Source organism: Arctopsyche grandis, chromosome 3 (assembly GCF_051622035.1).
Source record: "Arctopsyche grandis isolate Sample6627 chromosome 3, ASM5162203v2, whole genome shotgun sequence".
Lineage (NCBI taxonomy): Eukaryota > Metazoa > Arthropoda > Insecta > Trichoptera > Hydropsychidae > Arctopsyche > Arctopsyche grandis.
The window spans coordinates 8,261,294-8,282,808 of NC_135357.1; the positions used below are offsets into that span (position 1 = coordinate 8,261,294).

At 31.2% G+C, this 21,515-nt stretch overlaps 1 protein-coding gene across 3 annotated transcripts in view; it reads right to left on the reverse strand.

The window, feature by feature from the left end:
* LOC143908981 (G-protein coupled receptor moody) overlaps positions 1-21,515 on the reverse strand; it is a 231,153-nt gene that overhangs the window by 65,726 nt on the left and 143,912 nt on the right. For all 3 annotated transcript variants that reach the window (XM_077426844.1, XM_077426845.1, XM_077426843.1), the window contains one exon: positions 8,903-9,385. In XM_077426844.1, coding sequence (XP_077282970.1) covers positions 8,903-9,124 — 222 coding nt within the window. In that variant the 5' untranslated portion in view covers positions 9,125-9,385. The remainder of the gene's footprint in view (positions 1-8,902; positions 9,386-21,515) is intronic.

Below are 21,515 nucleotides of genomic sequence, written 5' to 3' on the forward strand. Positions count from 1 at the left end.
TAAGAAAAACGTGTGGGGTGAGATATGTAGATGAGAGTTGCAAAAAACAGAGACGAATGGAAGCGGGAGAAGCCTTCTGGCATTGGATAGTTGTAAACGATAATGATTAAAGTATAATTGAAAAAGGGATATATATATATGCATATTTTTAAAATGAGAAAAATTTAATAAAGAAGAGTACTTGTATATAAGTAATGGAAGATTCAATTTTTCGCGTTGAAAGCAAAAAACATAAAATAGGAAGTTCTTCTTCGTTACATTTTTTGCACGGTTTTTTGGTTCAAATGAAAAAGTCTTATTATTGTTGGATATCATCAAAGCGAGATAGCCCGGGGTGTTCTGAATCAGTTTCATTCGATTGGAGAGAGATCTTTACGCAATTGGACGGCTCTCATCATTTTTGGTTGATATTTTTTCAATATTTTTCCATTCCATGACGAACGTATTTCCGCGCAGGATTGTTCCTTATAAATATTGCTTTTTTAGTAAACGGTCGAAGGGACACTTCAAGGGTGAGTGACATCCTTCGAATTAGATTCATTTTTCTCTGAGCACGATAAGATTATATTTTTCAACCCGATAAACCTATAAATAGTATGTACCCGAACGTTCAATAAAAACACATCCTTACAAGAGATAATTATAGTAATAATTCACAGTGTTATTAATACGAAAAGGACCCGCTAAATATATTATTATGAGACTCGTGGAAACAGAAGCCATAGTTCATCGCCCAGATATCAGAAGCCAGTTCATCTCCTCGGTAATATTAAAGTCTGTTGTGAAATTTGATATTTTCATAAATTCAATTAATTCTACCATGATTGAAACGTGGATTTTCTAAATTACTTCCTAAGAGTGTTATGGTATTAAATTTCAATATTTAAAAGCTCCTTTTACGTAAATATATTATTTAAATACAAAGCGAAAATTGTCTTTGAAATAAACACACCTACGCAAATACGAGTTCAAGTTACGCAGTTAATGTAACGATGTGTGCAGTTGAGGAAAATTCGCCAAGTCTTATTAAAAAAATACAAATATTTACCGAACGACTTTTCCACGTATCCTGAGCCGCATCGGAAAATTTCTCGCATCGAAAAAATATCGCATCTATTTTTTTAGGTTTCCAAGAGATTATTTTCCCGATGAAATGTATATTCGTCTTGACCACAAATGTATACTTCTGAAATGGACGAAATATAACTGAGAGCTATGGCAACAAACCTCTTGGCGTTAGTCGGAAAATATTATTTTGGGAAGGGTGCGAAAAAATCCAAATATGCAACGCTTGTATGAGGTGTGATCAAAAAATATGTGCGTTTTATCTCAGTATGTGAATTTAAAACAGATAGATACATAATATAATTAAGAATAACTGGCAATACATAGATAAAGTAATATATGTATGTATGCACATATGTACATTTAGCTATAATCTGTAAATATTTATTTTATATACTATTTAATTATTTATTAATTCAGGTTCACACCCATTTTCATTTTACATCTACATACATACGGTCATAAGTATTGTAAGTATATCTTAAACAATTATGTTTATATAGCAACATAGAGACATATGTATATGGAGAAATTCGATAGTATTGATATTTCGAGAAATAGATACTTTTTACAGAGTGGGTAGCATATATACATATGTATGTATATGTATAGGTATAATATCAGCAATTCGAAATTTTATATAATCGAATTTGCGAGAGACAGAAAATCAGTGGTTAGAGGGTAATGCTATATTCCTCGTTAACAGTTAGAAGTTGGAATATGTATAATACTAGATTGAACGAATATGTATAATTGACAAAATTAACTTCTGGTTTTTCTCCAAAAGATTCGGAATCAAAAGTAGTACAGTTTGAAAGCAGAAAAGTTTTGTTAATATATATATTTTTTTAAATTGACTACAAATAACCTTACGAATACATTTGATATTAATGAAAGCAATTGATATACAGATGTATTACAAATGTAAGATTTTTAATACGGTTTAAAATCTGTACTGCCAAATTTTTTATATGTTCTATTTTGATTGCCCCCTCCCTATTATAGATCGGAATTGCCCTCTCCCTCTGATAAAGCCACAAACACACTGTATCGTGCGGCATACACGTGGTTTCTAGCTGGGAAGGGCGTTTTATTATTTCGATAAGTTTCTCCTACATTTTTTTAAATATGGGAATCACCGTTATCGATCATTTTACAACCTATGAATTTCAAAACGAGGAAAATATATCACCGAAATATATATGAGAGATAATGAGATTTTTTTTATAAGATATAGTGTGAAAAAGATAATGTTATAGGCGTTCAGCAATTCAAATCTGACAAAACAACTTGGGGTGGAAAGTCAAACATATAAAGCTACAGGCTAGTGGCAAAGGATTAGCTGTCATCGTCGCTAAAATTTTGAATTCTTAAACGTATCTATTACGATTATATTTCACCATCGAATTAGCGGAAGCAATTGAAATCTCTATCGGTGGCTAAATTGCAAAATGGCAAAGTTTCAAAACGATCGTAAGAGTGTATGAAGTTTGTTAATTCTAACGTAAGCATAAACCTTCTAAAAAAGTCTTTAGTATTTGAACCGTTGACGATAGTCAACATAAATCAAACAACATAATCAAGGGTTGTTTATATGGTAGCTATATCAATTAATTGGTTTTCTTGCATTAATAAAATTTCGTCGAATACCATGTTGTTTTCACATAAAACTTACCAACACATAACATAACAAATACAGAACAAAAACGATACATCATTATTTCGTATAATTTTTATTTAATATCAATATATAATGTGGAAAGAGACTTTGTATATATGTATGTATGTATCCTTCGTTCGTAGAAATCCGTGACGTCATCGAACAAATAATTCGCTTTTTTCCGATTCAAAGGATTCGAAGTTACCGGGGGCGAAGCCCTAGGGCTCCGCCCCTAGGGGGCGCAAACGCCGGGGGTGTACATATATTTTTTTATAAGAGACTTACTATATATGTTTGTTTGTTCATGACAGTCAATTTAATAAAAAAAACAAATGAGATTCAAATAAATTTATATAAAATAAAACTATTCAAATAAATTTAATAAAATGTTTACTATTAGATTAGTCATGTTTAAGCGGTTTATATTACAAATACCGAGCGAAGCCGGGTAATACAGCTCGTATAATATAATATTATATATTAATTCGCTATACTTCTCGATAGCACCTCGCTTATTCGCCGAGTCAGCGCTCGAGGAAAACCCAAAGCAAACGAGAAAAAAATGGATTTTCATTATAGAAAATTTTCCAAATATCTACCTCGGATATTGAGCACACTCTCGATATTACGAAAATAAAATATATGCAAAAGTGAGTGCTGAAAAATAGATATTTTGGCATTCGGTGTGCATTAACGTGCACTGATCGCCACTCGCGAGGTGTTTGAACGCGTCACGTCGTATTGCAATCACGACTTGTGCGCTACAGAGAAACTTTTCCTTTTGCGAAAATGCACGCCGAGTGCACTTTGCCAGTCAGTTTGGGTTATTTAAACTTGAAATTGTTGAAATATGCAAACGTGTCGGTGGTGTTCGCGCGAACAAAGTGAATGTAATATAATCTCGAAACCTTTGGAAAAAGGGATTTCTGAGCGTACTCATTTACATTTGTGTGAATAAAAATACATATGTATAATGTAATATTTTACAAATCACCGCAGACTCATTATGCAGTTTGCACCGAGTGCGGAATGAAAACGCAGCGTTAATATTTCGCGATACAGGGATTCGCATCTGGAAAGTTTTGTAATATGCGAGTCGAATATTGTATGCAAAGTGTATTAGAAGTACGCTGACAAACTTCGCAAATATAATCTAATGCTAAAATATCATACGAATATATTAAAATAACTTTTCGGATAAAAAATCTGAAATGCAAATGTAAATGATACGTCTATGCTCGTTTTCATAGTACTATCCGAATTATTGAAAAAATAAATACAACGAATCGAATCGAATCCATCTACATATGTACATATCCAATATAATGAAAATAAATTTCAATTGTATATTTCGAAATCATTTTTCTGTGATATTTTATTAAAATTTTGCACTGACAATTTCTGGGAACTGTGAAACTCATGCCATGTTGTAAGTTATTACAATTTGATTTAATAAAATGAATCGGTAGACCATACACTAATTTAATAAAAGCGCATGGATTTATTTGTCGACACGGTTGACAGATTATCCAATATTCTGTATCTGATATTTGACATTATTCAAATTGAAAAGAGTCATACTTTGATGGAATTCAAAATTTCGTTGAAATAATTTGAGTCCACTAGTTCAAATATACTGTAACTGAAATTATTCTGTATGTATATGTTCAATTATACTGTAACTTGAATTGTGTCCACTAGTTCACTTATACTGTAACTGAATTATCTCTAACTGAATTCAAGTATTTTAGGTCAGTTTTTGATGTCTTCAGCTACGACAATTGATAAACCTAATAAAATTGTATTACATTTACACATCTACAATTTGGTTCCACTTATTATTTATTACATACCTCCTTTGCATTTTACATGGCTTTCGTGTTAGTGGTCATTTTTTATATCTCTTATCTCTTATCCGATCGTTTTCATACTTTACCATATTGCTCATTTTGGTCATCAATATACGTTAATGTATCGTCTGCCATTACGTTGGAGATAAAATATCGTATACAACGCGTTTTAAAAACGGGGCACGTAGACCTTCCTGACGTTTAACAAGCGTTCGTCCCGTGTCTTCTAACATTTTCGCCTTGATATGGCCATATCAGATTTTAATTATTTAAACGCCTATAATTCACTCTATATTTTATAAAATTTGCTCTATAGGTTCTCGTTATCTCTAATATATAAATATGTATAGTTTTAACTCCCATATGTATATATAAATTTCAAAATTGGCGTGTGGCTTCTTGTAAGGTAATACACAATATATATTGATTTTTGGCCAAATATGTCAGATCTGACATTTCGCGACTAAAAGTATATCTCTTCACTCGGTTTTATCTGCGAGATAAGTATTCAATAAGAAGTTATGTTGTATCTAATTGTTAATATGATTTACAATAAGCTTACATACATTTAGTTTTTTACAATAAGTTTACATACATACATCACATACAATTATTTTTAGTTATCAGCTGATTTATCTGAACTAAGGAAGCGTCATCAATTTTTCTTCCATTCAAAATGTAGCTAAAATTAACAAGATATGTATATGAAAATTTTAAATCAATAACAATACTTTAAGAGGACACATCCTATTATGTGAGCCGTTATATTTGAAATTGGTCCACTTTGTTTAATTTCAAGAAATATTTGGAAAAACATTAAACATAATTTCTTGCGTTTAAGAATATTTAAAAATATTGGTGGCCTGTAATACGTTTATTCAGAATTTCCAAGATTTTGGACGAATCGAATTAAAATAAGTACATAATAACAATTTGTGAATTAAGTTAAACAGAAATAGTGTTTTCGGTACTAAAAACTGGACTTCCACTACTTTTAAATATAACGGTTCATATATTATATGTATGTATTAAAAACGTGAAAAATATTTCAAACAAAGACGAAATCATATTCGAATAATAAGTTTAATCATATCAACTTTAATCCAGGTGACAGCTTAAGAATAAGATTTGATAGTTTGAGAAACGCTAAATGATAAATAAATGAGTTTAAATTCAATAATTAAATAAAAATTCTTGACAAAAATCCTAAGAGTATATCCGATTGTTATATACATATGTATATATAATATATACCTTATCAACTTTGAATAAAAACTTGTATGTATGTATATTATATGAATGTACATATGTATGTATCTTTCTATACAATTCACAGAATCCAAAAAGCGTATCCTGAATTTCAGGAAGCTCGTCAACAATTTTTAAAAACAACGTTATTTCGCACGAATTGAAACCATTAGTAATCGTTGTGGTTAACGTCACTGGCAAACAAGTTAACTACCGAGTTTTTTTATAAATCGAGATACATATGTATGTAGTTCAATTTAGCCGCACGAAGCGGTCATTGTCGCAGTTGTCGCACATTGAACGGCAATTTCAACCGCAAATTTAATATTGCAAACGAAAAAATAAAAAAGCGGATTAAATCGTAAAATATCTCCGATATTTCGGTTTATTGTAAAACCCGATTTTCGCTCATTTACGCCCGGACGACGTTCGTTATTTATTTCAACCTTGGGTTTTCCGTCCGTCAAGTGTATAGAGATAGTCCGAAGAAGACGTCAAGATAAGGAGATCTGGGATCAAATAAAATCCCCTCTTTTATCTGTTGCTAAAGTATTCCTCAAACCAACGGCTCGCGATGGTTCTTTTGAACCCGCGTGACTGAAAAGCGTATAATTCAAACGTAACCGGCTGAAAGATGGGGCATATTTCGAGCTTATACACAATAAAGACCGTCACTTTCAAATTGAGAGGGTTTTTCGAGGATTAATTGTGAAATACTTCATTGTAAACTTACGAGACTGTCGTTAACGAATGTCAGAATTGACGTCGACGTAATTGAATAACCTAACCGCAAAGGCACGAAATCCACCAAAAAATAAAATATAATATATCATTATAAATAAAATCAATACACAATATATTCACGGGAAAAATTGTAGAATCTACGTAGCTGTGTGCGAAAAATGTCCGGTCGTAATGAAAGCGACCGTCTGAAAAATATAAAAAAAAATAAAACTTCAGAAAAATATCGCACGACCTAAATTGGATTGCTTCTATATAATTTTCACGACACAATGTCGGAATTGGGTTTTGAACACAATGAATAAAAAATACTCGCATTTGCGCGCAGAGATAATGTCGAAAAATTAATTTATGCACGGCGTTATTTAACGCTTGCGCAAAAAAAAAATAGGGTTTTCCCGACGGCCGAGACTATCCAATGGCGAGAGTGTAAATATTAATTTTCCAGATTGAAAAATATGTAGCATTCTCTTTGTTATATTTTAAGTAAACAAAATTAGTTAAAACAACAGCCTAAATCAAACTGATAATTGAACTAAGGAAGAATGAAAGACGAAAAAATGTGATTAATAAAATAACCCAATTAAATTTGTTCGAACGTATTTTACCGACGATGGAGAGTTTCAAATATAAAATTGTATCTTTATAACAGATGGAAAATCATAAATAAGTTTCATAATGTAAACAACGTGTTTACTTATAAATATAACAGAAAAATACGTTTTTTAATTATAATAATCTGTCTTGAAGTGATGAGTATAATTTTTCATTTTTGTGCTAACAGAAATATCCTCAGTAGCCTACCTTTCTTAATAACACCTTGTTTGTCTTGAAAACTTAATCTTTTTGCGAAATTCCAAGGTCTCGTTATTTGTTTCGGAGAAAATCGTTTCAAGTCTCTTGCCACATTTGTACTCAAGAAGATCTGTGTAAATGTGTGTTATTTTAACAACAAAAAAACAACAGAATGATGTTCGACAGACACAAATAAGAATATTCTTAGTGAAATGGTTGAAGAGACAAGTAAATTAAAAAAGTGTTTTAGCTTCCTCGAAACGCTTATACATAACAAAACGGAATTGTGAGGCCGTGCAAGCGAACGACGTGGCGGACCATGCCATAACAATCCACTATATATCAAGTGGGGCCGATTCCGGTTTCTGAACTTCTCTTATCTAAATGAAACATATCAATATGGATTACGATTTGAATTTATTGTAATTCAATTGTTGATATTTTCGGTAAAAGATTTTAAGGGACTAGTCTATTTCTTACTTCTAGGCCATTGACGGCATGCCTCTGGTACATAGATACATACATACTTAGATAAAGATCATTAGATTAGTAACTATTATAAAATAGCTATACATACTTAAGACTAGTTTTTCCAGTTAGTTTATGACAGTTTTCGAAAACCTTTCTTCATATTCAATATTCAATTAAATTGGCTCAAACATATTTTTTAGATGATGGAGAGTTGTAAGTAAAAAGTTGTATCGTAAAAAATTTATAATGTAACATATGTACATACATACATTTGTAATATGACTCAATGAAGTATGGAAAACCGTAGTTAAACTTCATAGTTAAACTTTTGCTTGATATAATCGTGATTTTGAATTATTGATAATGGAATAAATTGCAGAAAAGATTAATGAAAGTTAAGTAGTACCGTGTTTTTGGGTCATTATAGGGAATATGAATTTCGAACGTAAACTTATTCATTTATCATATTTGTATATGTATACAGCCTAAATTTATGGCAAATTTGGCGTTTCAAGAAATCCATAGAGATTTATCTATCTATGAGATTCATTGTTAAAAGTGTATATTTTTGTATTTTAGTGAAAGTTATTATTTCATTTCATAATATGATTAATGTATTATGAAATCAGTACAATAGAATACACACATACATTTTTAGTTGTTACTATATGACTCAAATTCTGGAAAATTTTAATTGAATGGAAGACATTAATCAATTAAAAGAGCTGGGGGCTATTTTTATCGTCGAGTTTTACAAATAGATTTTTTCCGAAGGATAGCAATAAGTCTAATGGAAAAATTTTCTGACGGTTATACCAATGTACACAAATTGAGAAAATGAGATAAATTGCTCCAGTTTAATTATATTGATTTAATTTCTACTCGCGAAAGAGAAAGCTGTCAAAGTTAATCGCGAGACTTATTACTTCAACTAGTTTGCTCGAGAAAATTTTGTCAAAGACACAAAACGAACGCGTAAATAATTCAACAAACAACTACATAAATTCAATTGAAAGGATCTCCAAAATCTTCGGAGCTCGTTCGTGTGATAGTGATTAATTAACAAACTCACCTTTTTACACCTGGCCAGCGCTGCGATGGTGATGAGATTTCCCGGGATTCCGACCATCATGAAGATGATGCAGCAAGCCGAAGCGAAGTGCAGTAAAGGAGTAGGATAATCGACGAACAAATCTGTCCCATCGTCATAGTCTTTCATTGCTTCGTGGGTCCTGTTTGTCTCGGTATCCGTTGCCAAAGTGGAGACAGGCAAAGGAGGCCACAAGTCACCCATTATGATTCGATTTTATTTTAAAATACGTACGAGTAATAAATACTTATTATAATACGTTTAAAAATTGACTTTTTGCATTATTAAGCTTAAATTTTATGTACTAGAAATATCTTTGGTTTTCGTTGTTTGATTAATTGTTAGACGTTTCGTATTTTATGTGGGTAACACTGTTAAAAACTTCACTGATAATTGACAATTCGTTTTTGATATTGACGATAGCCATTCGTCAGACATTGGAATTGATGATGTGTATTATTAGACCTGAAACAAGCAAACAGAATTTGTGAAACACTTGAATTTGATTACGATGTTTTACGCATCGTCATCGATTCTATATTACATTGTTTAAGTAATTGAAATGCTCAGTAGGCACTTCCGTGATAGTATTTGTTTTATAAAACTAATGAAATGGGGGTATGGAATTTAATCTAGTTGTTAAAACGATTTTCATTGTTCATATTATGCATGAAAAGTATTAAAATTTAAGTATAAATAATACGTGCTGAAATATATGAAGAAAAGTTCTGGAATGGTATGTCTTAATATATGTAAGAATGGCTTTCTATACAGTTTGGTACGATGGATTTATTAAAAAGCTACTTTGTATTGTACCGGTATTTGTATTGTAATTTGGTATTACTAAAAAATACCAAACTTCCTAATTCTCATCACCAGATCATTCTAAGTTAGTAGTTAGCGAAAATATTAAAATATCGACTCCAAAAACAATCGCAGCGGGCGTCCCACAGGGCAGCTTGTGTGGTCCACTATTATACTCACTATATACATATATAAATGACATACCTCTATCGAAAAATTGTCACATATCTCTATGTGAAAATAAGCTATGATGCTGCAGACTCGAAATAACATTTTTTTAGTACATTGTAGACATTTCTAGCAAAAAAGCCAGTATATTTTTTGACAAAATCACCAATAACCATACTAATACACTTGTGAAGAGTCTCAGCGATTACAACAAGGTGTGAATGTACATATACCCTTCATATATATACGCAATCTGATGTAGATAATCGACATTAATGAGTCTTTTTTATAAATTGTTTTCTTGATTGTTCTGATTTACTGAATAAGGTTAATTTCAGAATCCCAGTTCGATACTCTAGACGCGTTGCACTCTTTTCACTTGATCCTTTCAATACTAATTCCCAAAAATATTTTTATCTGCAGCGCGTTTATCGTATGTTTAACGGAGAGCTGAATGAGATTGATCTGTTTGGTATTTCCCTACATCAATTCAGGTCTAACATCAAGAGAATCTTGACCGATTGATTCATTTTTTCTCCTATTCTATTTTTTCAATATTTCCATTATTTTTATACTTTAGTTTAGTTATGTAATATGCTATTTAATCATATTATAGCTTTCATTCTTTTCCTTTTCATTTGTTTATTTTGTATTTACCTTTTTCATTTGTTTTTTATATTTGTAAATTTCAATTTCTTCTTATATTCTATCTTATAACCTTTTCCAAATATTTTAATACTATAGTTTAATTATGCAATGTACTACATATTTTGTCATGCCTTTATTCTTTACTTTTTAATTTGTTTTCCTTATATTTATCTTTTTCATTTTTGTAAAAATCTATTATTGGACTCGGATGTTACATATATTATTTATTTACTTTTTGTTTTTTTATACCTATCTCTGTACATCCTGTCTGTTGATTTTTCAATTAATAAAATAAAATAAAATAAAAATAAATAAAATAAACATTTATAAGAATAGTTAATGGGTTTTTCATTATTTGTACTATTATTTTGTGTACTAACATTAAAATAAGATAATATAAATATAAAAAAAATGAAATTAGAAAACCTTGTATATATTGTGAACATAATTTATATAAACATCATTTAAAAAAAAAAACAAAGAACAATTTAAGTACCCTGCTGTGACAAGTTTTTGTAAAGAAAGTAATGATTTGTTTAATATAGTATAAGTAATATATAAACTTTTACATATAATATATATTGTATGTATAAAAGTATTTAAACTGAAAGAAAAACTTCCTATTGTACAAAGAGAATCATGAGGAATGATCCTTAGAAGTTTCGTAGAATTATTTGCAAGCAAAAAATTGGTTTTGTTTGCAAAATAAAAATGCAAAAGCTTACAGGTAAAAGTTAAAGTATAAAGTTAAACAAAACGAGTTTTCTTTTTTGATACAAGAACTATAAATGTAAATAGTTTTATATTAGTAATATATTATGAAATATTTCAACTGAAAAATTGAACTATTTCACATTTAAATAATATATTCAATATCGCAAAAATTACATTGCATTGAATATTTGAGTTTTTCTTCGACGCAGTAATGAAATTGTGCGAGAGACGGGCGAAAACTTTCGCGAAAGCGTTTCGTTGAATGAAAAAAAAACTTTGCATATATTTTTTTTGCAAAAATCAAACATTCAATGGAAAGGGAGCTTAGCGATCCTTCGATTGCCGTGACTCGATTTTGCGCAAAATAAGCTTCAAGTTCAACACCAAAGCGAAAGTTCGGCGACGACTTTCCCTCACGAAACGAACCCTAACAAAATATAAGTATATTTACATTATTAAAATATACTGCATATATTATATATATGCAGTATATTTTATATTTTAAGCCAGCAGCATAGCTCGGTCGTTAAGCTTCTGTTTGGCGTCGAGAGGCGCCGGGTTCGATCCCATGAGCTGACCTCGATTTAAAATAATTTTTATTAGTATATCTCTAGTGCTGCTGGTCAGACCTGGATATTTGTGACTCCAGGTCGATCGTTTCCTATCAGAGTTTGACAATTTTCTCTGATTTCATTGTTGAAACGGTTCCCGGTAAAATTGGCTAAATATCCTTCTTACCACCACTTATGTCACCACTATTTGAGATTGATTAATGTATGTACAATAAAATGTATGTACAATTCATAGATGTCTCGTTAATTTGCGAGTTTTTCAGTGTCTCGTAATTCAGCGACTTGTATAATAAAAAAAATGCTGCAATGTTTGTAATTGGCCAGGAAGGCGCATTGGGGTTAGCTGTAAGGCCTTCCTGGTATAGATATATGTAAATAAATATATAAATATATATGAAAAAACATCGCCAGAGTTACGACCTGTCGTTTTGTGGAGTAATTTAATTTTTTAGCTAAAAAATAACATGAAACCTAGGTAGTTCCCTTCGGAGAGATGCGAGAGAGCGGAAGTAATGAGAGGAGCGTTGTTGTATATTAAAAACGATTATGTTGATGAGCGGCAGTACGACGTGGGAATACCGAATAAGATTTGTTTTTAAAAAGATTTGCGTCGTATTATTATGATCACGAGGGATTTGCGTATCCGCGGTAGTAAACTGTGAAATTAACCCCGCGAGTGTTGTAACTTACTTATATTTTACACTTTTGGGCAAAAGTGCTACAGCTTTGCCGAGGCAGTAGACTTGACTTAATGAACTGAAAGACTAATGCTCGAATCTCTGAATGCGTTTCAAGTGTGAATATCCATTACATACACTGATTGAATTTATCTGAATTAATTGTTGAAACACTATTGTATATTTTGCATCAATCAAAAGCACTTTATACAGTGGAAACGAAAAGTTTTCAATGTATAAAATGAGTTTGATAAATTTTTAACACAAGAAACTCTTTCAAAGCTATCTTTTCCTTGAAATTTTTCTATGAAAGAAGAGTAGACACGTTTTTTTTTTTTAAAAAGATGGGACTCAGAGTGAAGTTCATCGTTTATAAAGAGGAATAATCTTTCACTTCACTACCTCATGTTATTTCTAGATTTCTTGTTAACTTTTCATAGTAAAAAGTAACTAATGGCCAGTGTCATTTACCCAACGTTTTTATATAAAGGATGCAAATATGTAGTACTGAATGTATAATATTTGTTCATAGATATCTTTGTGGATCGATGTTTGTATTTGCCTTGAATAATACTTACAATACATCTGTACAATGTTTGACCATAGATGTCGTGTTTAATGTAAATATGTATATGGCTGTATATACACCTGTATATATATAATTAATAATTCTTAATCTGTATGTGGTATACAGATTAAGAGTCAATCGTCGCTTTGGAGCAATGTATTGAGACGAGTGTACACGATTGATTGAAATAAAATAAAATTATATTGTTTTGAAATATATTACTAAAATATAAATACTATAATTTCATCCTCACCAAAAACTGATTGGAAGACTATTGAAGAGAATAATTTTCTTTTTTTATATTAATTTAAACTAAAATAAATGTATAATATTTTTAATCGAAAAAAATATTATATTTGTATATATTACTACATACTTACAAGAAAAAGAGTTATTTCTCATACAAAAAATGACAACCCCTTTCTAATATGTATGATATTATTTTTCCAGTATTTCATTTTGGAGTGGCAATGAAGGAATGTCCCTTTACCTATATACATAGATATGTACATACATATATTATATTATTTGAATTTATATTTTACTATGGTGGCATTACAGGATACCTCAAAGCGACACCTATGCATGACCAAACTTATATATGTATATATTGTAGCGTGGATGTGTAGAAAGGTTTTCAAAGTTGGAGTGAAAGACGCAGTAGTTGTTTTAGAGCTAGTTTATTTTTCTTGATCCGTCGGCCTGCCAGCTCCGAACGAAATCCATCGAATGTTTATACACAGCGTATGAACTCAACACAGAGAGATCATTGGTCGATGGGTCGCGAGACCTTATTGGCTGTTGTATACAGCTTGTTCATACGTCCAGGCCTTTTAGGCGCGAACATGAGATTAGGTGATCAGCGCTAATAAACCAGTGGTCGACGAGCGCCAATCAACGAATCTCTATGTTTTAAATTATATTCAATAGTAGTGATTGTTAGATGGTAGGTGGTCAATCTGATAAAGAGCCGTTTCAACAATGAAATCAGATGAATTGGTTAACTCTGATAGAAAACGATTGAATTAAAGTTGGACCAGCAGCACTTTAGAAACGTATGATTCTTTTCAACCGAGGTCAAAGTAGGGCTCGTACTTGGACCCTCTTAGTCGTTAGCATTATATGCTAGCCTCTGTACTACATATGCTGCTGGATTTATGTACTTATGCATATATAAGTCAATAGAAAATTCATTATTATGGGCAATAAAAGTTTTATAAGAATTTTTTTATATGAACTATGAGTAAATCTTTAAAAATATAAGAATACATTTTTTTGCATAGGTATATTTCAGAGAAATATTCCAATTACTTCGTAGCTCTAGCTTGGAGCATTAAAGTCTGACTTCAAATACCGTCAGCGTTCTGGGGAATTTTCAATTAAATGCAAAATTGCGACACACGCGACCCACTAATGTAAAATTATTCAATATAAAGAGTTCACATTTATATTATTACATATGTACATATGTATATATGTATTGTATGTACATATACGCAAAACATATAAAAATAGAAATTAACTCACATCGATACTCTAAAGTAGATTTTATTTACACGGGAAAAATAGGAATATAATATTATACGTATGTATTGAATTGTGTACGTATAAAGGAAAGGTGTAATACGGAGATGCTCGTATCGAATTTTCACTTTAGCTAAGTTTTATTACACTTGGTTCCACGCTAGAGCGAACGTTGTCAAGTTTGATATCAATTCCACACAGTCGTGTCGCATTGAGAGCTTTCTGCCGTGAAATCAAACGTGTATGGACAAGGGTTGAGAGTGGAATATTAGCAGATTTATAGGTGGGGATGTCTGCAATATTTTATTAGGATTATACATATTAAAGTTGTCGTTATTCGCGTGTAAAATTCGCTATTACACACGCTCGAGCTCACACGATTTCGTCGCGTTCACTTGCTGTATAAATTATCAACAGTTTATTATGTGTCGAAAGTGATATCGAGTTTCAAAGGGTTAATTAATCTACTTAGTTTAATTATAATAGAATAGTTTGCACGCTTTATTACTCCTACACGGCTCAGTATAATATAACTATTCGATTTCGGTCTAAATTGAAACCGTTTTACGGATTAATGCGATGATAATTTAATCAATTTACCTAATGGCTATTGAGTTTTATCTCGAGACTATAAAAATGGAATTTATTTTAATTTAAAACGCCGTCTTCGTTAGCAAATCTGGGAGTTAGGCGTATATTTAAAAATTTATGTACAAAACTAAGGACAATACTCTCAATTGTTTATTTGCATTTAAAATAGAGATAAAATTGAAAATGGATTTTAAAGCTCTGTTTAAATGTATAAGATGTCTTACGAAAGTTTAATACATGTCTTATTAAGTGTAAAAAAATATATTTTAAAATTCTCTAGATAATTGATTATTTACATAATAAATAAAAAAACCTGAAACAAAAAGTGGTTTTTGTTTTAATATCCATATGATAATTAATTGGTTGAATATCCGTACATATATGTAGTAATAATCTGGTTCTTTCTTCTGTACTTAAGTGCAATAATTTTAGTCAAAGAATTGTTTATAAAAAATCCACAAAAAAGCGTTTTTCAAATAATAATAGTATTATTATTATTTTTTGAATTATATACATATGTATATTTCATTAACATAAAATCATATACTGCTCAAATTTATGCGCTTAGATAGAAAATATTGAGAGTAAAACTAATTCTTATAAACGTGATGAAATAAAAAAACTGCCCAAATAAATGCATAATATCACGGTAAAATAGGTGTTAAAACATTAAAATTCACTAGACAATTAATTATAAATATTTAAAAAAAATATAAAACTACAATTAATAGAAAAATCATCTGACTATTGATTCCAATACTCACTTTGAGCACATGAATTAAAGACCGAGAAATGTCTCATAAACGAGAGAAAATCAACAAAAGTCATTATCATATTCCAATTGAATGGGTCAAAGTAAAGTAAATTGTAAAACATAATCGTTATTATTGTAAAACATAAATCGCCATTCACGTCATATTCAACTATTTACCTATACATGATATCTTTGATTTTAAATATAAAAATATACAAATATATTTAGAGTCATGCCTTACACTAATATGTAATATCACAAATAGGTGTACCTTTTGACGAATAACTGTCGTCAAAAGGATCCAACTAACGTTAGTGATATTTTGAGCGGTGCAGATTTATGTATACTAAAATCCATTAAGCGATATTTTATAAGGTGAATGCGCTCATAAAAGCATAAATGAGATATTTGTGTACTGCTAAAGTACGAGCATATTCTCTCTATGTGTACTTTTATGTCAGAAATTGACTTCCTATCGATCATATTTCACTTGAATGAATTCACGGTCGTAAATTATTCAGCCCAGCCATATTAGGTTTATATTATTTAGACACTTGTATCTGCGATTCGGCATCAAGGCAACTCCTGTCCTTAAAAGCCGATCATTATATTCTTATCATCTTACAATGCTTGGCATGCCAATGAGTTACGACACTGCTTAGCATAATATGCGCATACGCTAACAACAGAGTATCGTGCGATCAAACACTACAAGCATATATAATATAATATAAATAAATCCCGTCGACGCTTTTTTCTTCCGCCGAGTTTCGTGATGCGAATAATTGCCAATCGGAAGGAAGTCACGGAAAAATTCGCCAATTTCTAACACGCACCCATACAGAATATATCGTTAGAGCACAAAAATGATAACTTCACAATAACCAATTGTTCAGAGCAGCGATAAAAATGACAATTTTACATAATTCTCTAATTAGCTGTCTATAAATTATATGATCGTTTCCCTTTTTTTTCCATGAACTGAATTCGGGCGAATGAAGGCTGGGGAAAGACTCTTTCAAAGAGCTTTTATCCCGTTCTAAGCAAAATTTTTCAGCTTCTACCTCGTTCTAAGCACAATTAATTCAAATTCTATAACTAAAAATAAGAACGGAATATATACTTGCCCGGCGTTGCTCAGACGTTTTAGTATCCTTTAGTCATTTAGACTTTTAGAATCCCTCAAAACCCACTTACAGCCCTTCCAAAACCCGTGTAAACAAATTAGCTGTACCAATTTTGTATTAAAAACAGTGGAATTGTATAACGGACAAACACATTTGCTCGGAAATGTCCAGAATTATTTTTTATACCGAATTTTCAAAACTCATACATGTATGTATTTTTTTTATTTTTAAATGCTTGAATTGTACACAATACCTGCATCTTAGATATATTTCAATGATTAATGATTATCTAATCTACACGTTATTTTTCTTGTAAGTATTATATGATTTTAGATTAGTGTCATCACAGGAAAAACATCTCAACAATCTATTTTCAATTAGTATAAATTTTTATAATACATTTTAAATACATATATTATATTTAACTAAAGTCTAAAATCGAAAGCAAATTGAGTTTGGGTAATTTATGACCCATTTACATATGTATAATTGAATACAAGTCTACAAATTTGAATGTCGAATTGTTTCAAAATCAAATTTGAAAGTTGAAATGTTGAAAACAGTGTAATACATATACAAACAAGCATACAAACATAAAAATTTATATACTTACTCATATGTATATATGTTCATATATACATGCACATATGTACATAGGAAACGGAATACGCGGGTGGGAAGTATGACAAGGATAGTGGATGTAGCGGAGAAAGTGAAGAAATGAAATGGAAATAGGTGGGTCACGTAGCTAGAAGAATGGGCGGAAGTTAGATAAAAGAAGTGCTAGAATGGTACTTGAGAGAATGTTAAAGAGTGAGAGGAAGGCTGCAAGGAAGATAGGTAGACGAAATTAGAAAAAAGTGTGATTTGAGATGAATGAGATTTGTGCAAAACTGAGGTGATTGAAAGCGTGTAAGAGAGTCCTTCATCTAGCAGTGGATGATGAGAGCGTGGGGAGATGAAATGGCAATGGATGGGTCACGTAGCTAGAAGAATGGGTGAACGTTAGACAACAGAAGTGCTAGAATAGTACTCGAGATAATGTAAAAGGGTGAGATGAAGGCCACCAGGAAAATGGGTAGACGAAATAAAAAAAGTGTGAGGTGAGATGGATGAAAGTTGCACAAAACAGAGGTGAATGAAACATGCAGGGGAGGCCTCCATCCAGCATTGGATGGTGAGAGAGTTGGGAGATGAAATGGTAAATGATCACGTAGCTAGAAGAATGAGCCAACGACAGACAAAATAAATATTTGATACTTGAGAAAATGGAAAAGGGTGAGAGGAAGGCCGCAAGGAAGATGGGTGGATGAAGTGTGAGGTGAATGTAAGAGTCTAGGAGAGGCCTTCATCTAGCAGTGGATGATGAGTGGCTGTAGATGGTGATGTGGTGGCATACAGCATGTACATACATATATATAATAGATTTTTGTTTTGGATAGGAATTGATATGTGATTTGAAATTAAAATGATAAAATTTATACATTATCGACGCATTTTTTTTAAATATGTAAATATGGACAAAGCTGCATTTACATATAATTCGATTGAGCCAAATTGTGAAGTTATCAAATTCACGCTCTAAGGACACACAATATGTGGTGTTATGTGTGAAATACATATACATACATATATCTCGTATTATTTCAATTTGATTATATCCGATGTGTCGTGAAACAATTTATAGAGGCAATGACACGTTTAATTCTCGACCGTAAAAGTTAGCGAGCGATTTTATTGCAATTCCACGATCGATTGATTGTAATGGAGCTTTCGCAATGGCATTGGCGACTGCGATTTTAAAAGTGGAGAGTGAAATACGTGTTTTTTTTACGACGAATCGTAAAAATTGAGGGTCCGATAGATGAACGTGGATGCAGCGAGACGATGCATCGCATTTTCAATTTAATTCGAACGGGGTCATTCGTGAGAAAATTTCTTTTTCATTTCGCCTTTAAACGTTTACGTTGGCCGTAGTATGCGCAAGGGAAATAGTATAGCTATAAATTTGATTCTGAGGCATTGCTGTTTTAAAATAGTTTTAAACTGATTATACATATAATGTCTATATTTTCGATTATCAATCTACATATGTATACAAACCACTTAGGGCCCTTTGACAGGTCACGAACGTGTGCATTTGGCTTCGCGTTTTGCAGGTTTTTACGACCAAATGTACATTAAATCCTTCTAGTAATAGGCCTTTACGACTGTAAATGCTAGCACATCGGCTTACGTTTATTACATCAAGTTCAGTATACATTGAGTGTTTACTCGCAAGTATTGTAATATTATAGGTTGAAATATCAACGAGTAAAATGCAATTTATACGTACATACATATGAGTTGATATATTTAAAAGTGGTGTAAGTCCAATTTTCTTCATTTCCAAAAATATCTCGCAAAACATTAAATGTAATGTTTAGCGTTTTACAATATTTAAAAATACATACAAACATATCTACATACCAGGAAAGCCTAACAGGTAAACCCCAATGCGTCTTCCTGGCCAATTAAATACATCGATATACAATTTTAGAAAATTTTTAACAGAGCATCAGAGAGACATCTTGAAATTGACAAAGCATCATAGAGACAATTTGACATTTGAAATTTGATACATTTGCATTTTTTTTATATAATGAGCTCGGTTGTTAAGCTTCGGTCTAGCACCGATAGGCGCCGGGTTTGATCCCATGAGCTGACCTCGATTTAAAAGAATTTTTCTGAGTATATCTGTAGTGCTGGTGGTCAGACCTGGATATTTGTGACTCCAGGTCGATCGTTTCCTATCGGAGTTTGCTAATTTTCTCTGATTTCATTGTTGAAACGGTTCCCGATTAAACATTGGCTAAAATCCTTACTACCTACTATGTCGCTACTATTTGAGTATGATTAATATACAATAAAATGTATGTACAATTCATAGATGTCTCATTAATTTGCGAGTTTTCAGTGTCTCGTAATTCAGTGACTTGTATGTATTATATAATAAAAATGCTGTATTGTTTGTAATTGGCCAGGAAGGCGCATTGGGGTTTACCAGTAAGGCCTTCCTGGTATAAAATGTAATAAAATAAATAAATAAATTTAAATCGCCAAATTTATGGACAAATTTGCAGCATTTTATAAAAAACAGCGAAATTCAAGATGCTGAAAGTTTGCCAATTTTTTGGAACTGCTTCATTGAAAATCAGATAAATTGGCAAACTCCGATCGGAAACGACCGAGCTAGAATCACAAACCAATGTCTGGCCAGCAGCAAACAGTGGGACTTGAACCCGTGATTTCGAATTTCACTGAATTGAATAAAATGCTGCAAATTTATGTAAACATTTTCCCATAAATATCTTTATAGATTTATTTACTGAATTCCGCTGAATTGTTAAAAAAAATGCTGCAAATTTACAAATTTGACCATATATATTTCTGTGGATGTTAATTGATATGTACATATGTATTTTATAATAATACTTGTATCAAGTGTACAATGTTTCTGGCCAGAAAGGCGCATTGAAGTTACCTGTTAAGCCTTTCTTTAATAAATATATAAGTAATATAAAATAAAATTATAATCAAATTTAATGCTAGTCCATGCTGCTGGTTAATAAGTTTATTCTGCTTTTCCGAGATTCTGGACATATCGAATTAAGAGAAGTGATAATAATTTGTGAATTAATTCAAACTGAAAGTGTTCTTGGAACTGAAGATTGGACTTCCGCCATTTTAAAATACAACGAATAATATGTATGTACATAGATTAAAAACGTGTAAAATATTTCAAACAAAGACGAAATCATATTAATCAAGTTTAATCCATGTGACAGCTTAAGAATTAGATTTGACAGTTTGAGAAACGCTATTGAACGGTATGAGATTATCTGATCAACATCAATCATATTAATGTAATATTCATGGCAACACAATCATTTCAACCTATTAATAATTCAATCATTGTACTATAAAATATCACGTAATATACATACATATGTATGTTAGATCATAGCATATCTTGGCATTACATGGTTTCGATTATTTGTTCTTCAAAAAACAAAGTAAAAATTTCAAATGATGACTTTTTATACTAAAAGTAAAAATTGAACTATGAAGTAATTAGTCAATTACTCATACTTATTTGTAAATCAAAAGTTTTTAGATGTTTCGGTAAAGCAAGGACCTCTAATGTATTTAGATTTAGATTTAATCCGTATTGAAATTAATTCATTGATCGTATTATATTTTATTATACATTTATACATATGTATTTTATCCATTTTGGACTGTTTCAATGTACATATATAAGTATGATTAGAAACAGGTAGATCGAACAAGCGATGGTTCAGATATTGAAACTTTGCGAAACCCCACGAATACGCTAAGATTCCTATCGACAAGAGCTCTCGACCCAATATCCGAGATGCTCTCAGCATCAATTTAGATTTAATAGA